Source organism: Vidua macroura, chromosome 24 (genome assembly GCF_024509145.1).
Source record: "Vidua macroura isolate BioBank_ID:100142 chromosome 24, ASM2450914v1, whole genome shotgun sequence".
Taxonomy (NCBI): Eukaryota; Metazoa; Chordata; class Aves; order Passeriformes; family Viduidae; genus Vidua; species Vidua macroura.
The window spans coordinates 2,226,424-2,246,077 of record NC_071594.1 but is presented as its reverse complement, the minus strand read 5'-3'; the positions used below and the strand labels follow the sequence as shown (position 1 = coordinate 2,246,077).

Below are 19,654 nucleotides of genomic sequence, written 5' to 3'. Positions count from 1 at the left end.
TCCTTGTCTCATGCTTTGATAAGAGACAAAGTGCTTCCTCTTTGCAATTTGAATTCAAAGATCTCTGCCTTAGATAACTCGGAAAAATAAAATAAGCTCTGTTGGCTGTGGATGGAAATTAAAATTTTGTATAATTGGTTCCTGGTATTTCGTCCAAATCTGAAATATTTTCCTCTTATAATTTGGTTTCAAAATCTACAGATAACGCATTGTATCCTGCTTACCATCATTGCAATAAAAGGTCTTTAGGGAGATTATTCCCAAAACTAAGTTTTAAAGTTTTTTTTTTTATAATAACCTTAATATTTTTTGGCTTGTCATTCTATTTCGAAACAAAAACAAGTGTTCAAAATTAAAATTTCTAACCAAATTAAACCTCAAATTCAACCGCCTTAAGCTTTCCATGTTGATTAAAAGGAAGCAATTGTCAAATGGAGGGAATGACAGGCCCAAAGGCGTGATAGCAGAGCACAGGCTCAGTTCCTGCCCCGTGACACAGGGGCACAGGTACCCCTGGTGATGGGGATCACACATGGGACCCCGAGCAGGGCTGTGGCACATTTCCCACTTCCACACAGATCCCTTCCTTCTGGAGTGGGGCTGTGGCTCCTGGTGTGGCTGTCCTGCACAGGCGTGGGTGTGAGCCTGGGCTGGCATTGCTCCATGGCAAGGCCAGCCCCGGGAGATGCAGCTTTGATGCTCCGAGTTCAGGGGGGTGGCTGTGAGCCACACCTGGCCCAGGGGCCACCCAGAGGGACTCAGCCCCACCACGGTGCTCCAGAAGCTGCCATCAGCTGGCAGCACCAAATGGCCATCAAGGAGGGATGGTCCTTGTGATGCCTTGTGAAGGCTGACCTAGAACAGAGACTAGAAAGAGCTAAAGAATAAAGCAGGGATTTATTAGGAGGCCTCTATGGATCCACCTTGGGCAGCACAAGAGCCCAGCCAGGGCTGCACCCAAGATGAACCAAAATGGTCACAAAATGCACGACTGCTCACGGGGTCTCTCACTTTTATAAGTTTTGGTCCATTTGCATATTGGAGCTAATTGTCCAATTACACCTTTAGCCCACGAAGTCCCATCCTGATTGTTTTTCTCTCTTCAGCCCACGTTGTTTGTGCTCTTGGGCCTGAGATTTGGATCATTTGTCCTTGGTGCCCAGCTGGAGAAGGAATTGTTTTGCCTCCCTACTCTGTGAACAGATCTCACCATCCCCTCTTGTGAAGCCCAGACCCACACACTAAAGCAGCACAGAATCTGAAACATAGAAAAGCCAAAACCTGAGGCATCACTCAGTGTTGGCAGACATCTCCCAGCACAGATGGGAGTGTCACCAACACCTTCTCATGTTAATCACTATTTACAGCCCAATCCAATCTCCCTGGCCATCAATCCATCCCGCCTCGGCATCGCTCCCTTTGCGCAACACCGCGGGAAGGGCTTTCACTGATCCCCACCCTGTTTCTCTCCCACCCAGACGCCTGGATGCAAACCTCATCTCCGTGGTGCCCGACAGGAGCTTTGAGGGGCTGCTCTCCCTGCGTCACCTGTGGCTGGACGATAACGCCCTGACGGAGATCCCTGTGCGAGCCCTGAACCACCTGCCAGCGCTCCAAGCCATGACCCTGGCCCTCAACCAGATCTGGCACATCCCCGATTTCGCCTTCCAGAACCTCAGCAGCCTCGTGGTGCTGTAAGCCTCCTCCACTTCTTATTCCCTCGGCTGGGACAAGGTGCTGCTCTCCTCCTGCGGGAATCCCTGCTGCTCACTCCCCCTGGGGCGAGGGGCAGAGGTTTTGTTCCCCCTCATTTGACATGAAATGCTAAATTTGCCTCTTTTGATTTTTGTCATATTTTCCCCACTTTTCAGTGAAGAGCTAGAAAGCTCCCTGATATAATTCAAGAAATGTTTTGTATTAAAAAAAAAAATCCAGTAACTGGAAACAAAAAACAGATTGATTTCCTTGAAGACTCAAGCAACAAAAACCTTATAATTTCTTTTACTCCCTCCAATCCCTGTGTTAAAACTACAGGAATTTCTAGCAACCTGGAAAAAAAATTAAATTGCAACAATCTGCAGTCAGGTCAAAAAGGTAATATTTTAATTTCTTGGAAAACATACCAACTCACTCCCTCTTTTCCCCCCATCCTCTTTTATTACCAAATACGATTTTAAACCAAATGTCTAACGCCAACACCTTGTCCAAGCCTGTGCCTGCTTACTTGCATGTGTGGTACATCTGCAGGTCAGCTGTTCTGTGTGGCTGCTGTCCAATTCGCCTTGTAAGCATCTCCCGGGCAGCGCTGGGAGCGCTGTGGAGAGCAGAGCTGCTCCGGGATGGAAACGCTCCCTCCGTGGGCTGCTACAGCCTGGGGTTCCCGGGGTCCGTCCGACCCCGGCTGCCGCAGGTGTCCCGGGTAGTGATGTCCACCTAAGCACAACCTGTCCAGGTCCCTCAGGCAAGCTCCCAGCCGCGGGCAATCTTAGCAAGCAGCTCAGCTCTTAAGTGAGATCGGCTCTTTGGTGAATTCAGCTCTTTGCTCGCTAAGGTGCAGACGCAGGGAGAGAGAGGAGAAGGCTGTGTGAGGTTCCACAGCGGTGTCTTTATTGGCAGCTCCTGCCAAGAGTTTCAGTGACAGCTCTTCTGCCGAACTGGGCAGAAATGGGGCTTTATATAGGGTGCAGGGGTTTTGGGAAATGGTCTAATATTAAGGGTCAAGGTGAATATGATCTATGGTCTTACAGAGAGCTAACGAGGGTCTGAAGGTGGAAGAGGGGCTTCTTTGGTCCACTCATCATGACTAGGCATTTCTTATCTTGGGCAAGTGACTGCCAGGGAGGCCTTGCAGGGCCTCTGGCTGCTACAATGAGACACCAAAGCTCCGGCACAAAGGGAACTGATCCCTCTGGCAGCTGCTCAGGAGGGACATCCTTTCTATCAACAGAGGCTTGCAGATTATCTTCCCCTTAAAAGGAACTTCACATGTGCAAATTAGATGCTTATTACTTCTTTGGTGTTGATCAGCAAGTTCGGGTGTGATTGCCAAATGCTTTAGAGCTCCTTTATCCAAATGAAATGCCATCTCTAGTTTGGTAATTTGTACTGATAGCAGGGTGTTAAGTAACCTCAGCATGTAGTGCCTTAGTGAAAGTTTAGCAATTATTTCCCTTTCAAAATTTAAAGTGTTTACTGAGACCATCCAGCATAGAAAGTGCTTGGACAAAGCACGGTTCAGAGTTTTATTAAGCATCAAATTCATCTGTTTAGACAAAGCATAAAGGCTTATTTAGGAGAAAAGCAAAAAGCAACTTGAGAAAAATCAAAAAAGTAGTTTTCACCCACAATAGTGCTCATTCTCTAAGGCAACCCCTGGCCACCATAATGCAACCACTTCAGTCAGCTTTAATAGCTCACTCAGCGGGTGAGCTGACATTTAGGGTTTCATTTCAGCCTCCAAAGCATGCTGCTTTCATTCCAGCTCATCCCATACTGTGGGCAAGAAGCAATTCCTTAATTAACCAGGCAAGCTTGAGAAATAAAAGTCATTGACCATTAGGTCACAAGGGAGAGAATAATGTCCCACCACATACAATTGGAAGAGAACACATGTGTGATCCTGCCAGGCTCTGTGGGACACGATGCTACATTTTTGTGGGATCACAAGTGTTTGGCAGAACCGGCCCCATAAATCTCTCCCATGCTTCCATGCAAGCCCTTGTCAACACATCACTAGTGGAAAGTCACCCAGTGTCCCTCCTGTGTCCCAACCAGGGATATGTCCCTGCTCCAGACTCACCCACCGAGCTGACAAGCAAATGTTCCCAAAAGACAGCCAAGCTGGAGAGAAGACATTCCCCACGAGGAGCAGATGGTGTGTGCTCCTTCCTCTGCAAATGTCTGGATTTGCAGGTAGATGGAGGATCTGGCTGCTGCCATAAACATGGGAAACTCCCAGCTACGGGGTGTTAAAATGAGCCCCTGGGGGAAGAGAGCCAAGGGCAGGTGGGGCTGAGCACAGGGGAATGCCTCCTGTACAGCCCGGTCAATACTCAGGGACATGGCTGACCACAGCTGACCACAGCTGACCACAGCTGACCATGGCTGGTCATGGCTGGTCATGGCTGACCATGGCTGACCACAGCTGACCATGGCTGGTCATGGCTGACCATGGCTGACCACAGCTGACCATGGCTGACCATGGCTGACCACAGCTGACCATGGCTGGTCATGGCTGACCATGGCTGACCACAGCTGACCATGGCTGACCATGGCTGGCCTTGGCTGACCATGACTGACCATGGCTGATCATGGCTGACCATGGCTGACCATGGCTGGTCATGGCTGACCATGACTGACCATGGCTGGTCATGACTGATCATGGCTGGTCATGGCTGGTCATGGCTGACCATGGCTGACCACCGCTGACCACGGCTGACCATGGCTGGTCATGGCTGACCATGGCTGACCACAGCTGACCACAGCTGACCATGGCTGACCATGGCTGGCTTTGGCCGACCACAGCTGACCACGGCTGGTCATGGCTGACCATGGCTGACCACAGCTGACCACAGCTGACCACGGCTGACCATGGCTGGCTTTGGCTGACCACAGCTGACCACGGCTGGTCATGGCTGACCACAGTTGGTCATGCCTGACCATGGCTGACCATGGTTTATCATGGCTGACCATGGCTGACCATCGCTGACCACAGCTGACCACAGCTGACCATGGCTGGTCATGGCTGACCACGGCTGAGGGCAGGAGCCTCCCAGGTGCAGCTGTGCTGTTCCTGCTCCACACCCCTTGTGCCCTGGGCAGAACCATTTCACCATCCTGCACCACCACAAGCATTGACATCAGAGCCTCAATCTGGAATACTTTAAAGGTTCAGTGTCTGCTAATAAATGACACCTTTGTTGAGGAATTCCCTGATCTTATTCCCATCTATTGCTGCTGCAGGCTTCAAACTAGGGCTGCAGGCTGTTCAGTGAGCAGAGTCCCATGTGCATCACTCATCATGAAATCCATGACTCTCCGTAATTGGCACCATCCTTTCCCAGCTTTAATAACAAGGGCCCTGTGTGCTGGGGTGCTGGCACTGTGCTTTGATGGCAGAAGAGAGGTGGATATTTGATCAGGATAGTTCATAGGAATAGGTGGTTGCCTTCCAGTCTGATCTATTCAGGACCAAATGTATCTTAGTACCTGCACACAGAAATAATCCTGAATACTTTTCAGCTGATGGTTTGTATGAAGTAAAGGTTTTTTTACAAAAATCATCATCTTTCTTGAGCATAAGAGATTTTTCATTCAGCAGTCAGCATCTGAAACCCCCATGCTGCTGTGCTGACAGTCCAATAAAGTGCCTGACAGCAGTTCTCAGTAGTGTCCCTCATTTCCTCTGTCAGCTGAATTCAGCAAGAAGTCTCAAGCAGGAATCACAGCACCTCTTTCAGTCCCACTCTCCAGAGGGGTCCTCAAGCAAAATCTTACAATGCCAGGAAATCCCCCATGCTGCAGATGTGGCCTTGCTGCCACATCTCTGCAGTGGGCTGCAGCTCCCTTCTTCTCTGATGGCACCAAAGGAGCTCTCAGCAGAGATGCTGGGATGTGTGTGGGACACAGAGCCAGAGTGAACTGTCCCAAAACAGGACAAGCAGTAGAGAGGTTTTCCCTGTAATGGGGATCTGGATAAAGAAAACCTTCAAGTAGTTTTACTTTTATCACATAGCAGAGAACCCCTTAAGTTAAAGCAAATTAGGTCAAAACCCGGATCCTTCCTTGTTTGGGTCCACAGGGAGCCTTAGCTCCTGGAAACCTCCAGGAATCATTTTGGCCTTGTAATGGGAGCAAAAGAGAAGCTCCACTCCTCTAACTTGGCCCTCACTCTTGCCTACCTGGTCAAAAAAAAAGCACTGGGAAAGGTTCTCGTGCCAATACCAGTTAGTTTTGCTTAATGCCCTCTAATTGCTGTGCTCTGTGTCCATCTCCTCTGTGCCATTGCTGTATTTGTGATGTCTACTGCACCCTTCCCTCAGCTCAGCTCCTCCAGTCCCCATCCAGTTACCTGGTTTGAAGCATGGAATCCCAGGATGGTTTGGGTGGGAAGGGACATCAAAGCTCATCCAGTTCCACCCCTGCCATGGGCAGAGACACCTTCCACTAGCCCAGGGTGCTCCAAGCCCCGTCCAGTGGCCTGGAACACTTTCAGGGATCCAGGGGCAGCCACAGCTGCTCTGGGCACCTTGTGCCAGGGCCTGCCCACCCTCAGAGGGAAGAATCTCTTCCCAACATCTGATCTAAGTCTTCCCTCTCTCAGTTAAAAAAAAAAATCTACCCTCTTTCTCCCTTGTCCTGTTACTACCTATCTGTGTAAAATCAGAAGTTAGTTCTCATATTACACTTATTTTTTCCTTCACACTTTCAGATGGAAAGACCAGCTCTGTACACTGCATCAAAGACAAAAATTAATTCTGGTTTGTATCATGGTACAATGCTGTTCTGTGCCCATTTTCCCTCTTCTAGCTATCCCTGTCACTTCATTTGTTTTTTTCATAGCTGCTAAGCACCAATACCTCTTTTCTGGAGATATATAAAATCCTGATAGTGTATATGCTCATAGAAGACTGGTTCTCCCTCTGCTGCACTTGACAGTCACACAACCTGAATATCAGCTGATAATTTATTGTCAAGGTCACTCAGCAGCACCTTCCAGCTGAAAGCGTGAAGACAGTAAATGAAGGATCTTTAGTAGAATTCCTCTTCCTTACAGGTTTTGTCATTAAAGGACATGATGCAGCCCTCTCTCTAACAGAATGGTTTAGTGACTAGAAGAGAAAACTTGTTTGCAAGACTTCTGGGATCCCGTTCCCATTTTTCCTTGTTCTGGTGTAACTCTGGCTGAGACTTTCAGAAGGGACCACTGCTTTTCAGTGTTTTCCTTACCTAGGAGCAAACATAACACATCCCAACTCTCCAGGAAAGCTGATCACCAGTCATTTCAGTGACATCTGTGGGACTTGGGGCTTCCTAGCACCACAAAGCCCAGTCTGGTGCAGGATGAGTCTGTGAATCCCTGCCCTCACCTGTGCAAGGGAGTTACCAGCGTCTCTCTGAGAAGTTGTTGGGAACCTCAGTGTTGGCAGGGAGTGCCAGGCATGTGCAATTCATTATCACTAAGAACAATATTGCCTGGAACATCTGGATCCCATTCATGAGCCTTTTTATTGGCAAAAGTGCGTTTTCTCTCAGAGGACCAAGCTTGCTGCCTTGGCAAAAGTGGATTTCCTTCTCCAGCACTTGAGGAAGAAGCAAATCGTGCTCCAATACACCCTGAGAATGTCATTTCTGATTGAGCATTATTCTTCACCAGACAAGCCTCATGCTGGTCCTCCAGTAATGGAAACAATCCATGGAATTTGCACCATTTATGATTTATATTTGTCTACTTATCCATGGCCAAGTTGAGGAAAAGGACAATTTTGCCACAATAAAGATGGAAGCTCATCATGGCAGTGGCTCGTCAGAGGAGAATTTGTATGATGTCAGATTTGAGCTTGGTTCAAATCTAATGCAAATAATTGATGGAAAATGTTTGCATTTGTCCTTTTTGAGAAGAAAAAAATGAAGTCATTAAAAATGAAAGCAATGGCAAATCCACCACTCTCTTTGTAGTCTGTTCCAGTGGTTAATCATCCTTAGTGTTAAAAATCCCCGCTAATATTTCCCATTTGAATTTTCTTTGGCTTTGACTTCAGACATTTGTTCTTATTATTCTTTTCTCTGCTAAATCACAGAACCATTTTAGTACCCAGTTTCTAACCAGGAAGAATCCTATACATTACACTGCACTCATCCCCTTGATCTTATTTAATAAGCTGAACAGATTGAGTTCTCTAAGTCTTCATCCTATTTTTTTTTTTCAGCCCTTGGATCATTTTTGTTGCTTTTCTCTACACCCATTTCAGTTCATTGACATCCAGTTACCAGTGTGGGTACCAGCACCACGCTTGTCCTGCCAGATCTGTTCACTGCAGATATTGATACAATTTCCCTTTCCTTGCCCGTATAGACAAGCACCTTCTTTAAAGCAGTATTTAGGCACTAGCTCAGCTTGCTTCCCTTCTGTGTAAGACAAATGTGCAGTCCCCTTGGAGGTGGCATTGCCAGAGTTGAAGCTACTGCCTGTGTTTGACTGTCTCTCAGACTGCTCTCCAGGACCTTTTAATTCACTGAAAAATTAAATGGAAAAGGAAGCCAGGTGAAAACTGAACAAATTTGACAAAGGGTGCTGCATGAATGATGGGGGGAAATCACATTTATTCCCAATTTATTATAAGAAATTGTTGGCAAGGACAATTCCTTCTAGAATCTGTTGCATGTTTCTTATTGTGGGTCAGAATTAATCTTGCAGGGTTTGATTTTTTTTCTGCTTTGTTTCTAAATTCTCACCACCTGAGGCACCAGCCAGGTTGCAGCCTCTCTCCCCAGCCTGTGTGGGGATTCTGCAGCCCCTGTCACTGATGTTGGTTTCAGCAAGGGCTCACCTGGCAGCAGAGGAGCTCGCTTGCCCCATGGCAGGTGGGAGCTCTTGTGCTGCTGCAGGAGGTCCCGGGAGGTCCCACCCTGCCAGGGTCCAGTGTGACAATTGCTGTTCCTGTTTCTGATGGAAGTGCATGGCTGAGAACAGCCTGCAGGCCTGCCCACAAAACAGCAGTGACTGTCCTCATCCCGGGCACAGCCTTCCATGGGTAATTGCCCAAACCCATCCTCACCCCACGGCACTGACCTGCAAAGGAAGAGACCCAGCTCCTAAAGCCCATTGCCCTTACCACGGTGACTGGTGGGTTACAGCAAAAGCTTAAAGACTTCCCATGCTTTTGCATCATAGGGGTTGTTTATAGCCCAGAATCAAGTACCTTGAGCTGCTATCAAACCAGCTGAGCTGTAATTTACAGGGCAGAATATAACGTTGTGTGGGCTGAGCTCAAATTGACAAGCACTGGAGATGTTGCAATTCCACTTGTTAAAATTTGTTTACCAGGGGAGAAAAAAAGAAGGCAGGATGGAAGACAGGAATGTCTTTTCAAGTGTTTACCTTTCCAGCTCTCTTGTTTCTATTATTGCCATGTGGTTGGGTAACTCTAGAGTTCAACTTGGACAGCAAATTTTTTTATAACTCCCTTTTCTGGTTGCTCATAATTTTCTCACCAACAAAGAACTTCCTTCGGATGATTTTCATTACTCTGCCTCCAAACAAAGCATTCTAGAGCCAAATATAAACACAGCAGGTGATTGCTTTTCTCTGCTGTCTCCTTGCCTGACTGCAGTGACAGCAGTGAGCTGGTCAGCATGTCCGAGCTCGGACAAGGTGTCCAGTCACACCGTCCTGACAAAGCTCCAGGGAGCTCCCACCTTCCCTGGCATTCAGCATTCCCTTGTCCCCACACTGTCCCCTCACAGCAGACAGGGGTTTGGGGCACGGGGTTCTTGTGGTACCTCTTCATGTGATCCCAGAGCAACTCCAGACCCCAGCCCTCTCTTTGGCAACTGCAGTATCCAGTGGCAAAGGAACTCAAAGTGGTTTGCAGCACCAACTGAAGAGAAGGCAGCATGACCAGGAGCTGCTAACATTTGGTGGAGGAAACCAACTGGGCACAAACTTCTTTTCTTGTGACAAAGAGAAATTTCTCCCATAAGATTCTCATTTTGATCTCAGGCTTCTTTTCTCCTCTAAAAGTCACAGTCCATGTTTTCTTGCAGGCAACATCCTTTTCTTTTTTCCCATTTGCTCAAAGGAACAAACATATTTTATCAGATATCTTTCCCTTTCCTTCCCCTTCCTCTGAAATGTTTGTATGTTCTCATCCCAATGACAAACATCCATCTCAGGCTGGTTTCTGTTTTGCAGGCCCCTACCAAACTGCCCTAGAGCCTGGCTGTTCCTCCACTCCCAGCTTCCTCCTGTTTTACCCTAAAATATTTGGCAGTGGGAGCTGCCTGTGCTCAGCCAAACAGCTCACGCTCAAATCCAGGTGGAGTGAGAGATTTTTCAAGCTGAGACACATTTAGATCCAGCAGCAAATAATGAAAAAAAAACATTTATCCACCTGCCAGGATGGAGCCTCCCCCAGGCTCTTGGAAGGAGGCAGCAGCATTGGACAAAGGCTGGTGCATCCCTTCCTAGTGCTATCATGGGCATGGGACAAAAGGATCCCCGAGGGGAGTGGTATGGCAGCAATTCACCACACGGACTTGGTGTTAAAAGAGAATCTGAAGTGATGGGGAAACCCACCCTGAGAGACCTGCCCCTCCTTGGTGGGCAGTTAGCACAGAGCGTGGCAGTGCAAGCACAGGTGTCACCAAGGTTAAGTGCAGGCTGGTAGAAGTGCAGACTGGGCAGTGGTGGGGTGTCTTCCCCTGGTTTTCAGCAGACTTTTCTCAGACTGCTCACAAGAACTCTGTGCACGGACTCAGAGGTGCCTTTGAGTGGGATTTCAGAGGGAGATAACACAATTAGCCACAAGTTCATAGCTGTAGAGGAAGTGACATGGAAGAAGCACTGAGATGTGCACACATACACAAGAGCCTCTGATAATCCAAGATGAGGAATCCAGGGATTAAGGCCTCAGGTTTGCCAAAAGACTGAGAGAGGAGAGTGAGGAATCCGTGGAAACACAGTACCCAGAACTCCAGAAACTCATCACCTACAGAGCTTCCAAGGCAAAATTACCCCAGGTGGCTTTGCAGGGGCCCCCAGCATATGGCTTCCCAGTGCCAACGTTAAGGCTGGGAGCTCCCAAGCCTGCAAGCACTAGATGTTTGTGGCATGTAGCAGCAGGATGAAGAGGAACAGGAAAAAATCTGTTCCTATGGTGCAGAGAATGTGCATCAGCCTGTGGCATGGCCCCAGCACTTCAGCCAGGCATTCTGAAGCACTGAACTGAAGACAGCTTTCATTGCAATCAAACTGGAGCTGGTCCAGGAACTGGCAGTGTTTTCTTTTTTTTTTTAATTTCCTTTCACATGTAAAGATAATAAACTTTGACTAACAGGATGATTTTGCACTCAAAGTCTTCTTGCTGGTACTAAGACTCCAAGAAGTCCAAATACAATTGTGTCCTTAGATAGCACCCAGTGCCCATGAACAGCTGGTGAAGCCACACTGTGGGCTGAGCCCAGAGTAGGGTGAGCTCTAGGATGTTTCTTGAAGCTTCTTGCTTAAGCATGTCCATCCACAGCCACCTGGCAGCTGTGAAGGTGGAGATCTCAGGGAAACTCCTACATTAGCCTGGAATTCCTGAGAGAAATGGGAGCTCTGTAGCTCTCTGCAAGCACTACTGCACCCAACACATGTCTCATGGGGTAAGAGAGGGAACCCCATAAGTGCCCTTGGCATCCCAGCCCAGGCTGTGCTCAGCTTGCAGGATGCTCTGGACCAGGGCTCTGACCACAGGGAAAGGTCAGCCTGTACCCCCACTGACCATCTGCGTTTTGTCCACAGGCACCTGCACAACAACCGGATCCAAAGCCTGGGAGCCAACGGCTTTGATGGGCTGCACAGCCTGGAAACCCTGTGAGTGCCCTGTTTCATTCTCTCTCCTAAAGACATGGGGTGTGTTCATCCCCCAGCACATCATGCATTGTCAGATTAAGCCCTTTTCTGACCCAGAGATGGGGTAACTGAGAGACATTTTAAAAACTTCTATTCTATTTTCAGTCTCATTTGAAGGCTGAGACAACACAGATGTTATACTTCACATCATCATAATCAGAAGCCAACCATTTCCTAATTACAAAACATTATAAGCATTTCTTGGCCTATCAGCTTTAGCCACGCCATGCTGTAAATGCCTTAAAGCCAATAATCAAAAATGACCCCTTGTGGGTCCTACTACAATGCATTTTCATAGTTCTATTTCTCCAAAGTATCTAGTCTTATTTAGAAAATCATTCTTTGAAACTTATTTCTAGTCCCATTTCTCTCTCGACAATGTCTGTCCTATTCCATGGCATTTCTAAGTCAGCATTTCTTATCTCGAGGTTTCCATACAGATACACACCGTGTGAGCCTTCTGTCAAGCTTTGAGAATTCTCTACAAATCCATTTCCCACATGCAGGAATGGGGGCCAGCCCCACACATGTCACTGAGGGCAGCAGCAGGGCTGGCTCCAGGCACGAGTGGGTGCCCAGGGCATGGTGCCTACAGGGGGTGAGAGCCTGGACTTTCCTCCTGTGCCTGTGCTGCTGCTGCAGGGGGATCTGTGCATGTGGGCAGTGTGGCTGGCAAGGGGTTCCGAGGCCCTGGACACAATTCCAGTCCAGGGGCAATCCCAAGAGCTTGGATACATTCCCTACTCAGGGAGTGTGCCTCCTTCCTCAGCACACGGGTGTGGTCCCAAAGCCCCCCCAACACCTTACCACCAAAGCGAGAGGCTGGCTCGAGTTTGGGGCCTGGAAAGTCCTCAGGGGTCTGTGGGGTATCTCTGAGGTGATCTCGTGTCTGCTGGCATCACCCATAGCCAGCTGATTTCATTGTGCACAATGTGCTTGGCATGGCTGGGAAACGACCCATCAGAAGACTGCAGGGAGGATGGGAATCAGGAATGAACTCACCTCCAGGACACACCTTCAGGAAGGTAGATGGAGATCAGATAGCAGGAAGGAATTCTTGGCTGTTAGGGTGATGAAGGCCTGGCACAGGGTGCCCAGAGCAGCTGTGCCTGCCCCATCCCTGGACCTGCCCAAGGCCAGGCTGGACAAGGCCTGGATCAGCCTGGGATAGTGGAAGGTGCCCCTGCCCATGGGGGGAGGTGGAACAAGTTGGGCTTTGAGGTCCCTTCCAAGCCAAGCCATCTGTGATTAGCAGCAGGGGGCTCACCCTGGACTCAGGGACAGTTTCATCCCACAGCCTGGCCACACATGCCCTGTGCTGTGACAGCTGCATGAGTGGCCTGGGCCTCATGTGCTGTGCATCGGCCCAGGAGGAAACATAAACAAGCAAACAAGTAAATTGAAGCACTGAAAGACTGGAAGAGGTGCTTGATGCCTTCAATTGTGCAGAAATATGTCCCTTCATGCAGGCTCAGGGTCAGAGTCAGGCCCTCACTTCCTGCCAGGAGAACCAGGGGGTCCAGGTCACGGCAGAAGGAGATGCTGCTTCCCAGCATTCAAGTGCCACTCAAGGAGACAGGGCCCCTCTGTGCCCAGCATGGTGCCAACAGCAGCTATCAGGCAAGAGTGGCAGCAGCAGGCAAACCCTTGGTCCCCAGACACACTCCTCAGGGCAGGACCATGGCACGCATTGTCTCTTCCTTGCAGACTGGCAGATCCTGGGACCACCCAGAAGGGCTCAGCTGGGGAGAGGTTGAACTGTGCCAGGGGTGGGAGGCTGATGGATAGTCTCCTCTGGTGACCCACGGGTCCCAGCTTGGCTTCCTCCCCAGTCATTTCTGGTGGTCACAGGCAAATATGTGAGGGCAGAGCTGTGGCACCAAGGCAGCACAAAGGCAGGGAGCTGCAGGAGGAAGCAGAGAACTCGCTGGTGGAAGAAAACCTTGTTTGGGCTACAGCTGTAGTAGACATACAGCAAGATCCCAGCCTGCATCTGGGCAAACTTCTCTGCAGCCAGGGTGGTTAGAGATGCTGCTGCCCATCCCAAGCAGGATGGAGCTGCAGAGGCAAAGATGGCCCCTTTTCTGCTGTGGGAAAGACTAAATGGTTTCATAGCCCTGGGAGATAATTCTGTTTCCACAGCCATTTGTGCTGAATACTCATTTTCCCTCTCTTCTGCCCTGCTCCCACTCTCACACTTTCTTTGCCTTTTGCTGCCCATCTGAGGTGCCACCCAGCACCTGGGGAGCTCCATGTCCCCTGCTCTTGCTCCCAGTGCCTGCAGGGCCAGGACTGTGCAGCCATGTGGGGACTCTGGAGCACTGCAGCTCTGCAAGCCCTGACTCTGCTGATGCTGATCAGGCAGCCCTGGGAGGATCCAGCCTCCAAGGGTGGTCCTGTTGGAGCAGGGCTCTGCCTGTGTCCAGGCCCTGCAGGATGGACTGGTGTGAGGGTCCCACAGCCCCACCCTGCACAGCTGCCTGCAGCAAGGATGGTGCTGGGGCAGAGAGCTCCAGACCCTCCACACTCTCCTCCACATCTGATTGCTTTGAAGAAGTGTCCTCCAGAGCAATGAGAGGCCTTCTGCTCCTCTTGGCCTGAGCATCCAAGTCTCTCCTTTGGGCCAGCAGCATTCCAGCTCAGTGATCCTTGGGGAACGGGTGTTCCTCAAGTGGAGCCACCCCCCATGTTAATCCTTAGCACCCACCTGTCTGCTGGCCAAAGCTGGGCAAGCTCTGGGGCAAAAAACTGCCAAGCTTTTGGTTGCAGTGTCCCAGCCAAGCTGCCAGACCTGCAACTACCTTCCACCTCTCAGCTCCTGTGCATGTGGAGACGATTACAGTGTCCACATTTATCCTTGAACTCAAATTATGATTACATTCTGTTGACAGCACTTAGCACATTTTCTTGGCTTGTGGAGGCCAAACCATGCTCTCAGTTTCCCCGTGGGTGTTACCTCCTGGAAGGCAGCAGGATGGTAAGGGTTGGTGAAGACAGAAATTTCTCCAGGGTTCCTAAAATGAGTATTTGTGGCCAGATGCTGATTATAAACCAGGCACAATAGTTGAAGAACTGTAAAATTTGAGTGGAAAACATTGTTTCAGGTTTTTCAGAAGAGCCTGGGAAGTTTTAGGTGCAAAAACCTCTGTCTCCCTAAGGGAAATATTTCTTCTCATATTCAGCTAGACACGAAAACATCTATTTTTATTAAATGCCAAAACCCTAAGAGAAGCAGCAGGCACTGCCCCGTGCAGTTCACAGCAATGTGTGAGCTGCGTAAGTACAACTGCACTGCTCACCGGCTCCAAGTCCCAGCATTTCTGCAAAAACAGACCCCAGTGGAGCATCTTTGTTCTTGGAGAGGGCTTGGCACTGATATTTCAGGAGGGCAGCAAATCTAGAAAGAGGTGAAGCCAGATGAATTACTTCACATTTCCCTTGCACTGACCTGCAGCTTCTGCGGACAAGTCAGCTCTGCCAGGTGCACAGCAAGAGCAGCTCTGTGTTCTCCACTGATGGGGGGACAGGCAGATGTGCAGCACCCACCACATCTCAATGAGTCAAACACCAGCATGAAACTGGAGAAAGCAGCTCCAAGAAAATTTTCTCTGTCAGGGCAAGACCTGGCTGCTCCCCAGCCACCCCCCCAGCCTTCTCTTCCTGGCAGGTAGACTGGAAGCAACTCAGAGCAGCCTGGGCCACGTTCCAAAGGGGTTTCGAAACAGCCCTGTAAACCAGTGAGATTCCCTCTCCAGCTCCCATCAACCTGAGAGATGACACAGAATAACCCTGCAGGGCTGTGGGAAGAAGCCCCAAGCCGAGCCATGAAACCAGGATTGGAGAAGCGTGGCATTTTTTAGCCCTTTCCCAAAGACATGGAGTGAATAAGAGTGTAAATATCCTGATGTGACACATTCCTCCTGTAGCCCCTCTGGGTAACGGCCTCGATCCTCCACACAAGGTGTAAGGTGGGGGGATGCCCACAGGGAATGCAGTGAGGAGCCAGCACTGCCCTGCTGGGCATGGAGACCATAAATACCAAGGGAAGGGCATCCATCACCCATTGGCATGGGCTTGGCCTGTGGCTAAGGTGAATGTTTGGACCATGGCAAATGGCCTGGCACAGCGGGGTGAGGGCATCCTGAGAGGGTGAGGAGTGGGGAGGTGAAATGAAAAAGAGTCGAGAGAAGCACCATCTCTTGCAAGAAGTAGGTGCAAGGCATGCCAAGAGCAGAGGCTGCAGACACAATGCTCTTTGCATTGCTTCCCTGTTCCAGATTTGCCCTGTCAGTTCTGCCCGTGGTGTATCGTCCTTTGGGATGTGTAACACCTGCTGAAAATATCTGGCAGCATCACCTGTTCCTGCCATTTGGATGGAAAGATCTTGACTTCTACATATCCTGATTATCTTAGACCTAATTGCTCAGTCTTTAACAAAGCAGCAAGAAGGGCAAGGGGTTCAGACATCTTCTAGTGCGAGGTGTCGCTGCCCATGGCAGGGGCTTGGAATGAGATGATCTTTAAGGCCCCTTCCATCCCAAACCATCCCATGATTCTGTGATGAGATTTGCTGTGTATCATAAGCCTGGTGAGTAGAAGTGTTATGGGAAAGCTGATGGAAGGAGCAGTTCAGCTGCAGTCAGGAGCATCCCTGCAATGACAGAGACTGATTCTTGGGAACACCCAAGCTCGTGCTCAGGGCTGGGGCAGAGTGCTGGGGAGAGCGTGGCTGTGGTTTCAGAGGAACAGCAAGGGAAAACTGCCAGCCAAAGGCCGGCCTGGTGCTAACACAGGGGCCAGCTTCCCCACTGCTCTGTGAGGAAAGGATTTCTCATGAGGGGATGGATCCCTGTGACATCAATTTCCACAGGGAGGCTGCTCTCATGCCAAGGTTTCCTCCTTACCACCTTCACCTGGAAAGCTGAGCAGTGCCCTGAGGTCTCTGAGCTTTGCTACCAGTCTGAGCACAGTCTAAAGGCTGATGAACAATTGCCTCATACCTCAGAGTGCTCAACTTCAGCCTCATTAGATAGATTGTGGTAACACTGAATTTCTCCCTCTGTGACTCTGAAATATGAATATTTCATGGATCACAGCTGAAGGGTTGTGCAGAGTGAAGCCCCCCTGCATGACCAAGCTCCAGGTCACTGTTCTGTGCAGAGGGATGGAAGGGGAAGCTGACCTGAACCTGTGCAGCCACAGGTGCTTGAGCGTGTGTGTGTGTGCCTCAGAGACAGCCATGGCAGCTGAACCTCAGAGCTGGCCCCAAATTCCATCTCCAAACACCAGCACACACAGACCATCATTTAGCATTGCCTTCCCTGCTATTAGGCAGCCCTCATGGCAGAGCAGACCCCAGAGAGCAAGAGCAGAGTGCACCTGGAAGGGGACAGAGGCTCCTCATGGATCTTCCCAAATCCTCCACCAAAGCAGTTGTGGAAGTGACTCATTGAAAATGCCCCTGGGATGGGATCTCTGCTTTGGAGAAAAGGGGAAAGCATTTTTTCTCCCATCAGACTATTTTGTCCAAGCAGGGAGAGAGGTGGTGGCCCTGGGGGCTGACTGTCACACACACACAGAGCAGGAATCCTGAGATGAGTCCCTGGGGGCTCTGGTACAAGGCAGGTGGGCAGCAGCAGTGGCTCTGGCAGGGCTGTGCTCTCAGGTGTGGCTCAGCTGGGCTGGCAGTGCCAAGCAGCACCCTGGCAAGGGATGTGCAGGGTCCCCCACCAAAACAGCCACCTCACATTCCCCAACACCTGCTCAGAGCTCTGTCTGGAGCTGCTGAGGCAAAGGGAGAAATGCAAAAATCTCAGGGTCTGTGTCTCTGTGAAGTCTTGATGACCCCAAGATTGTAAAAGTCCTTTTTCTCCCAGCCTGAGCTGCCAATGAAGAGGTCTGGAATGCGTCCAATTGCTTTTTCAAGGTTGTTTATTTCTTCTTATCTAAACATTCTTTCTCTGACCTGCCGTGGTCTGTCCAGAAAGGAAGCCATGGCCATCTGCGTGCCCTCTCGGGCAGTGTTTACCTTTTATATCAAAAGTTACATATATATACTATGTTTACAATTTATTACCAATACCTAACATTTATGTTGGACAGTGTGTCCCTACCTTAAACCAATAGAAAAGTGTCACTATCACACCAAGACGTGGAGGACAAGCCAAAGAAGAAGGCGGCTAGGAAATGCCCAGATCCCTCCATCTTGTCCCCTGAACTACATTCTTAAAAACCCCAAAATTCTATTTTTCACCCTGTGTTAATTTCACTATCACACTACTCAAACCCTTGTGGCTTGTAATTCCTCATCCAAAGCTGACAGTTTTCCACGGGGTAAAATCAAAGCCACAGGTGTTTTTGACTTCGTGCCAGGGTCTCTGAGATCCCTGCCAGGGTCTCAAGACATCCAGGGCAGCCAGAGGGATGTCCTGGACTCCAACACAAAAGTAAGAGCTGTGGCCCTGCCAGTGGGCCCTGTCAAGGATGAGGGCAGGGGCCAGGGCTCCCCTACCTTGGCACACTCACACAGACAGGCCCTGGTGCTGGCAGAGAGCAGAAGCCTGTCCTGGCAGTGTCCTGCCTTCCCAGCCAGCCCCCAGCGGGGCCAAGGTGACTCCTGGGGCACAGGCAGGGCTGGGAAATGAATGGCTGCTCCCCAGGACCAGCTCCACATGCTGGAGGCCTCCGGGCTGCAGCCAAAATAGCAACAATCTGCCCCAGAAGTGCTGCTCCTCTGGGAAATCTCCAGCCTGTCTCTGACACGGACGTGCTCAGAGAGGCCACGCAGCCCTCGCCCATCCCCTCCACCTGGGATGACCCCGCTGTTTCCTATCTGCTGGATTCTCCCTCCCCATTGCATCCCTGCCAGCTCCTCCACCCATCACACAAAGGAGATAAATCACTTGGAAAGAGCAAATCTCCATTCATTTAAAAACCTTTTAATTTATTTTTTTAAAATTGCACTAATAAATTAGAAATGTCTCCCAGAACGGCTGAATCCAAAACCCTCTGGCTCCAGGCATTTTATCTGCCTAACCTTGCCTCACAGGAAATGCCCTTACCACAGAACCCGACCCATTATCTGGGTAATTAGTCGAGTCTGAAAATGCAGAGCAGAGCTGGAACCTACCAACTCCTCTGGAGAGTTGGATTTTCTATGGGAGAGAAAAAAAAAAAAAAAAAAAAAAAAAAAAGAAAGTAAGAAAATTAATATAAAGTGCACCTTGGGCAATGAAGGCAGGAAGAAAGAAATGGGAAATATCTCCAGTACAGCTCATACAGGGGTTGTTTAACACTGTAAGGGCCAGGCAGGCTTTGCTGTTCTCCCACAAAACTGTCTGCCAAAAGCTACCTTGCTCCTCAAGTGGATCTATCTCCATCAGCATGTTTAATTTGAAGCCTTTTGTGCAGACTCTTGATGTTAATGCCAAATCTGAACAATTCCCAAAGCAGCTGATGGATTTGACCCCTCAAGGACACCCTGTCTGCTGCACTGAGCTGCTCTGGTACTTCCTCAGCATCCTGATGCTCCAGTGTCAGCATGGGTCCCCAGGCAGCTCATCAGAGCTGGGTTGTGTGATCCCAAGCTTCCCTGCCAGAGGATGGAAGGGACTTCAGGAGAGGCTCAGTGTCTTGGTTTGAAAAGCCAGGTGTCTGCTACAGAGGACAGGAGCCTCCCTTGAAATGGAAAATGTAAACCCCCTCCCTCCGAATTATTATAATTTTGAAATTAAGGGGTTCTCAGGCAAAGATATGGGAATAGGAATAACAGTTCTTACCAGGAAAAAAAAATTAAATTGAAATGCAGTAACACAAAACAACACTGCCAGAGTCAGAGCAGGCCCTGGCAGGCTGTGGGTCAGGGTGGTGACAGCAGTGCCATTCCATGGGGGCTCAGTCCTCCTGCAGTGCCAGCTGTGCTTCTGCTGGAGCAGGATCCTGGACAAGGCTGGAGTTTTCCTCTGGAGCTCCAGGGCTGCTGGAGATGGGCCTGGGCTCCCTCTGGGAATGCAGTGGGGCAGAAAGCTGCTCCTCTGG

The 19,654-nt window shown here is 49.7% G+C and overlaps 1 protein-coding gene across 1 annotated transcript in view; it reads left to right on the top strand.

Moving 5' to 3' along the window:
* The window catches only part of LGR6 (leucine rich repeat containing G protein-coupled receptor 6), a 99,181-nt gene that overhangs the window by 45,229 nt on the left and 34,298 nt on the right, over positions 1–19,654 (top strand). The window contains exons 4-5 of the mRNA XM_053998420.1: positions 1,479–1,694; positions 11,507–11,578. Coding sequence (XP_053854395.1) covers positions 1,479–1,694; positions 11,507–11,578 — 288 coding nt within the window. The remainder of the gene's footprint in view (positions 1–1,478; positions 1,695–11,506; positions 11,579–19,654) is intronic.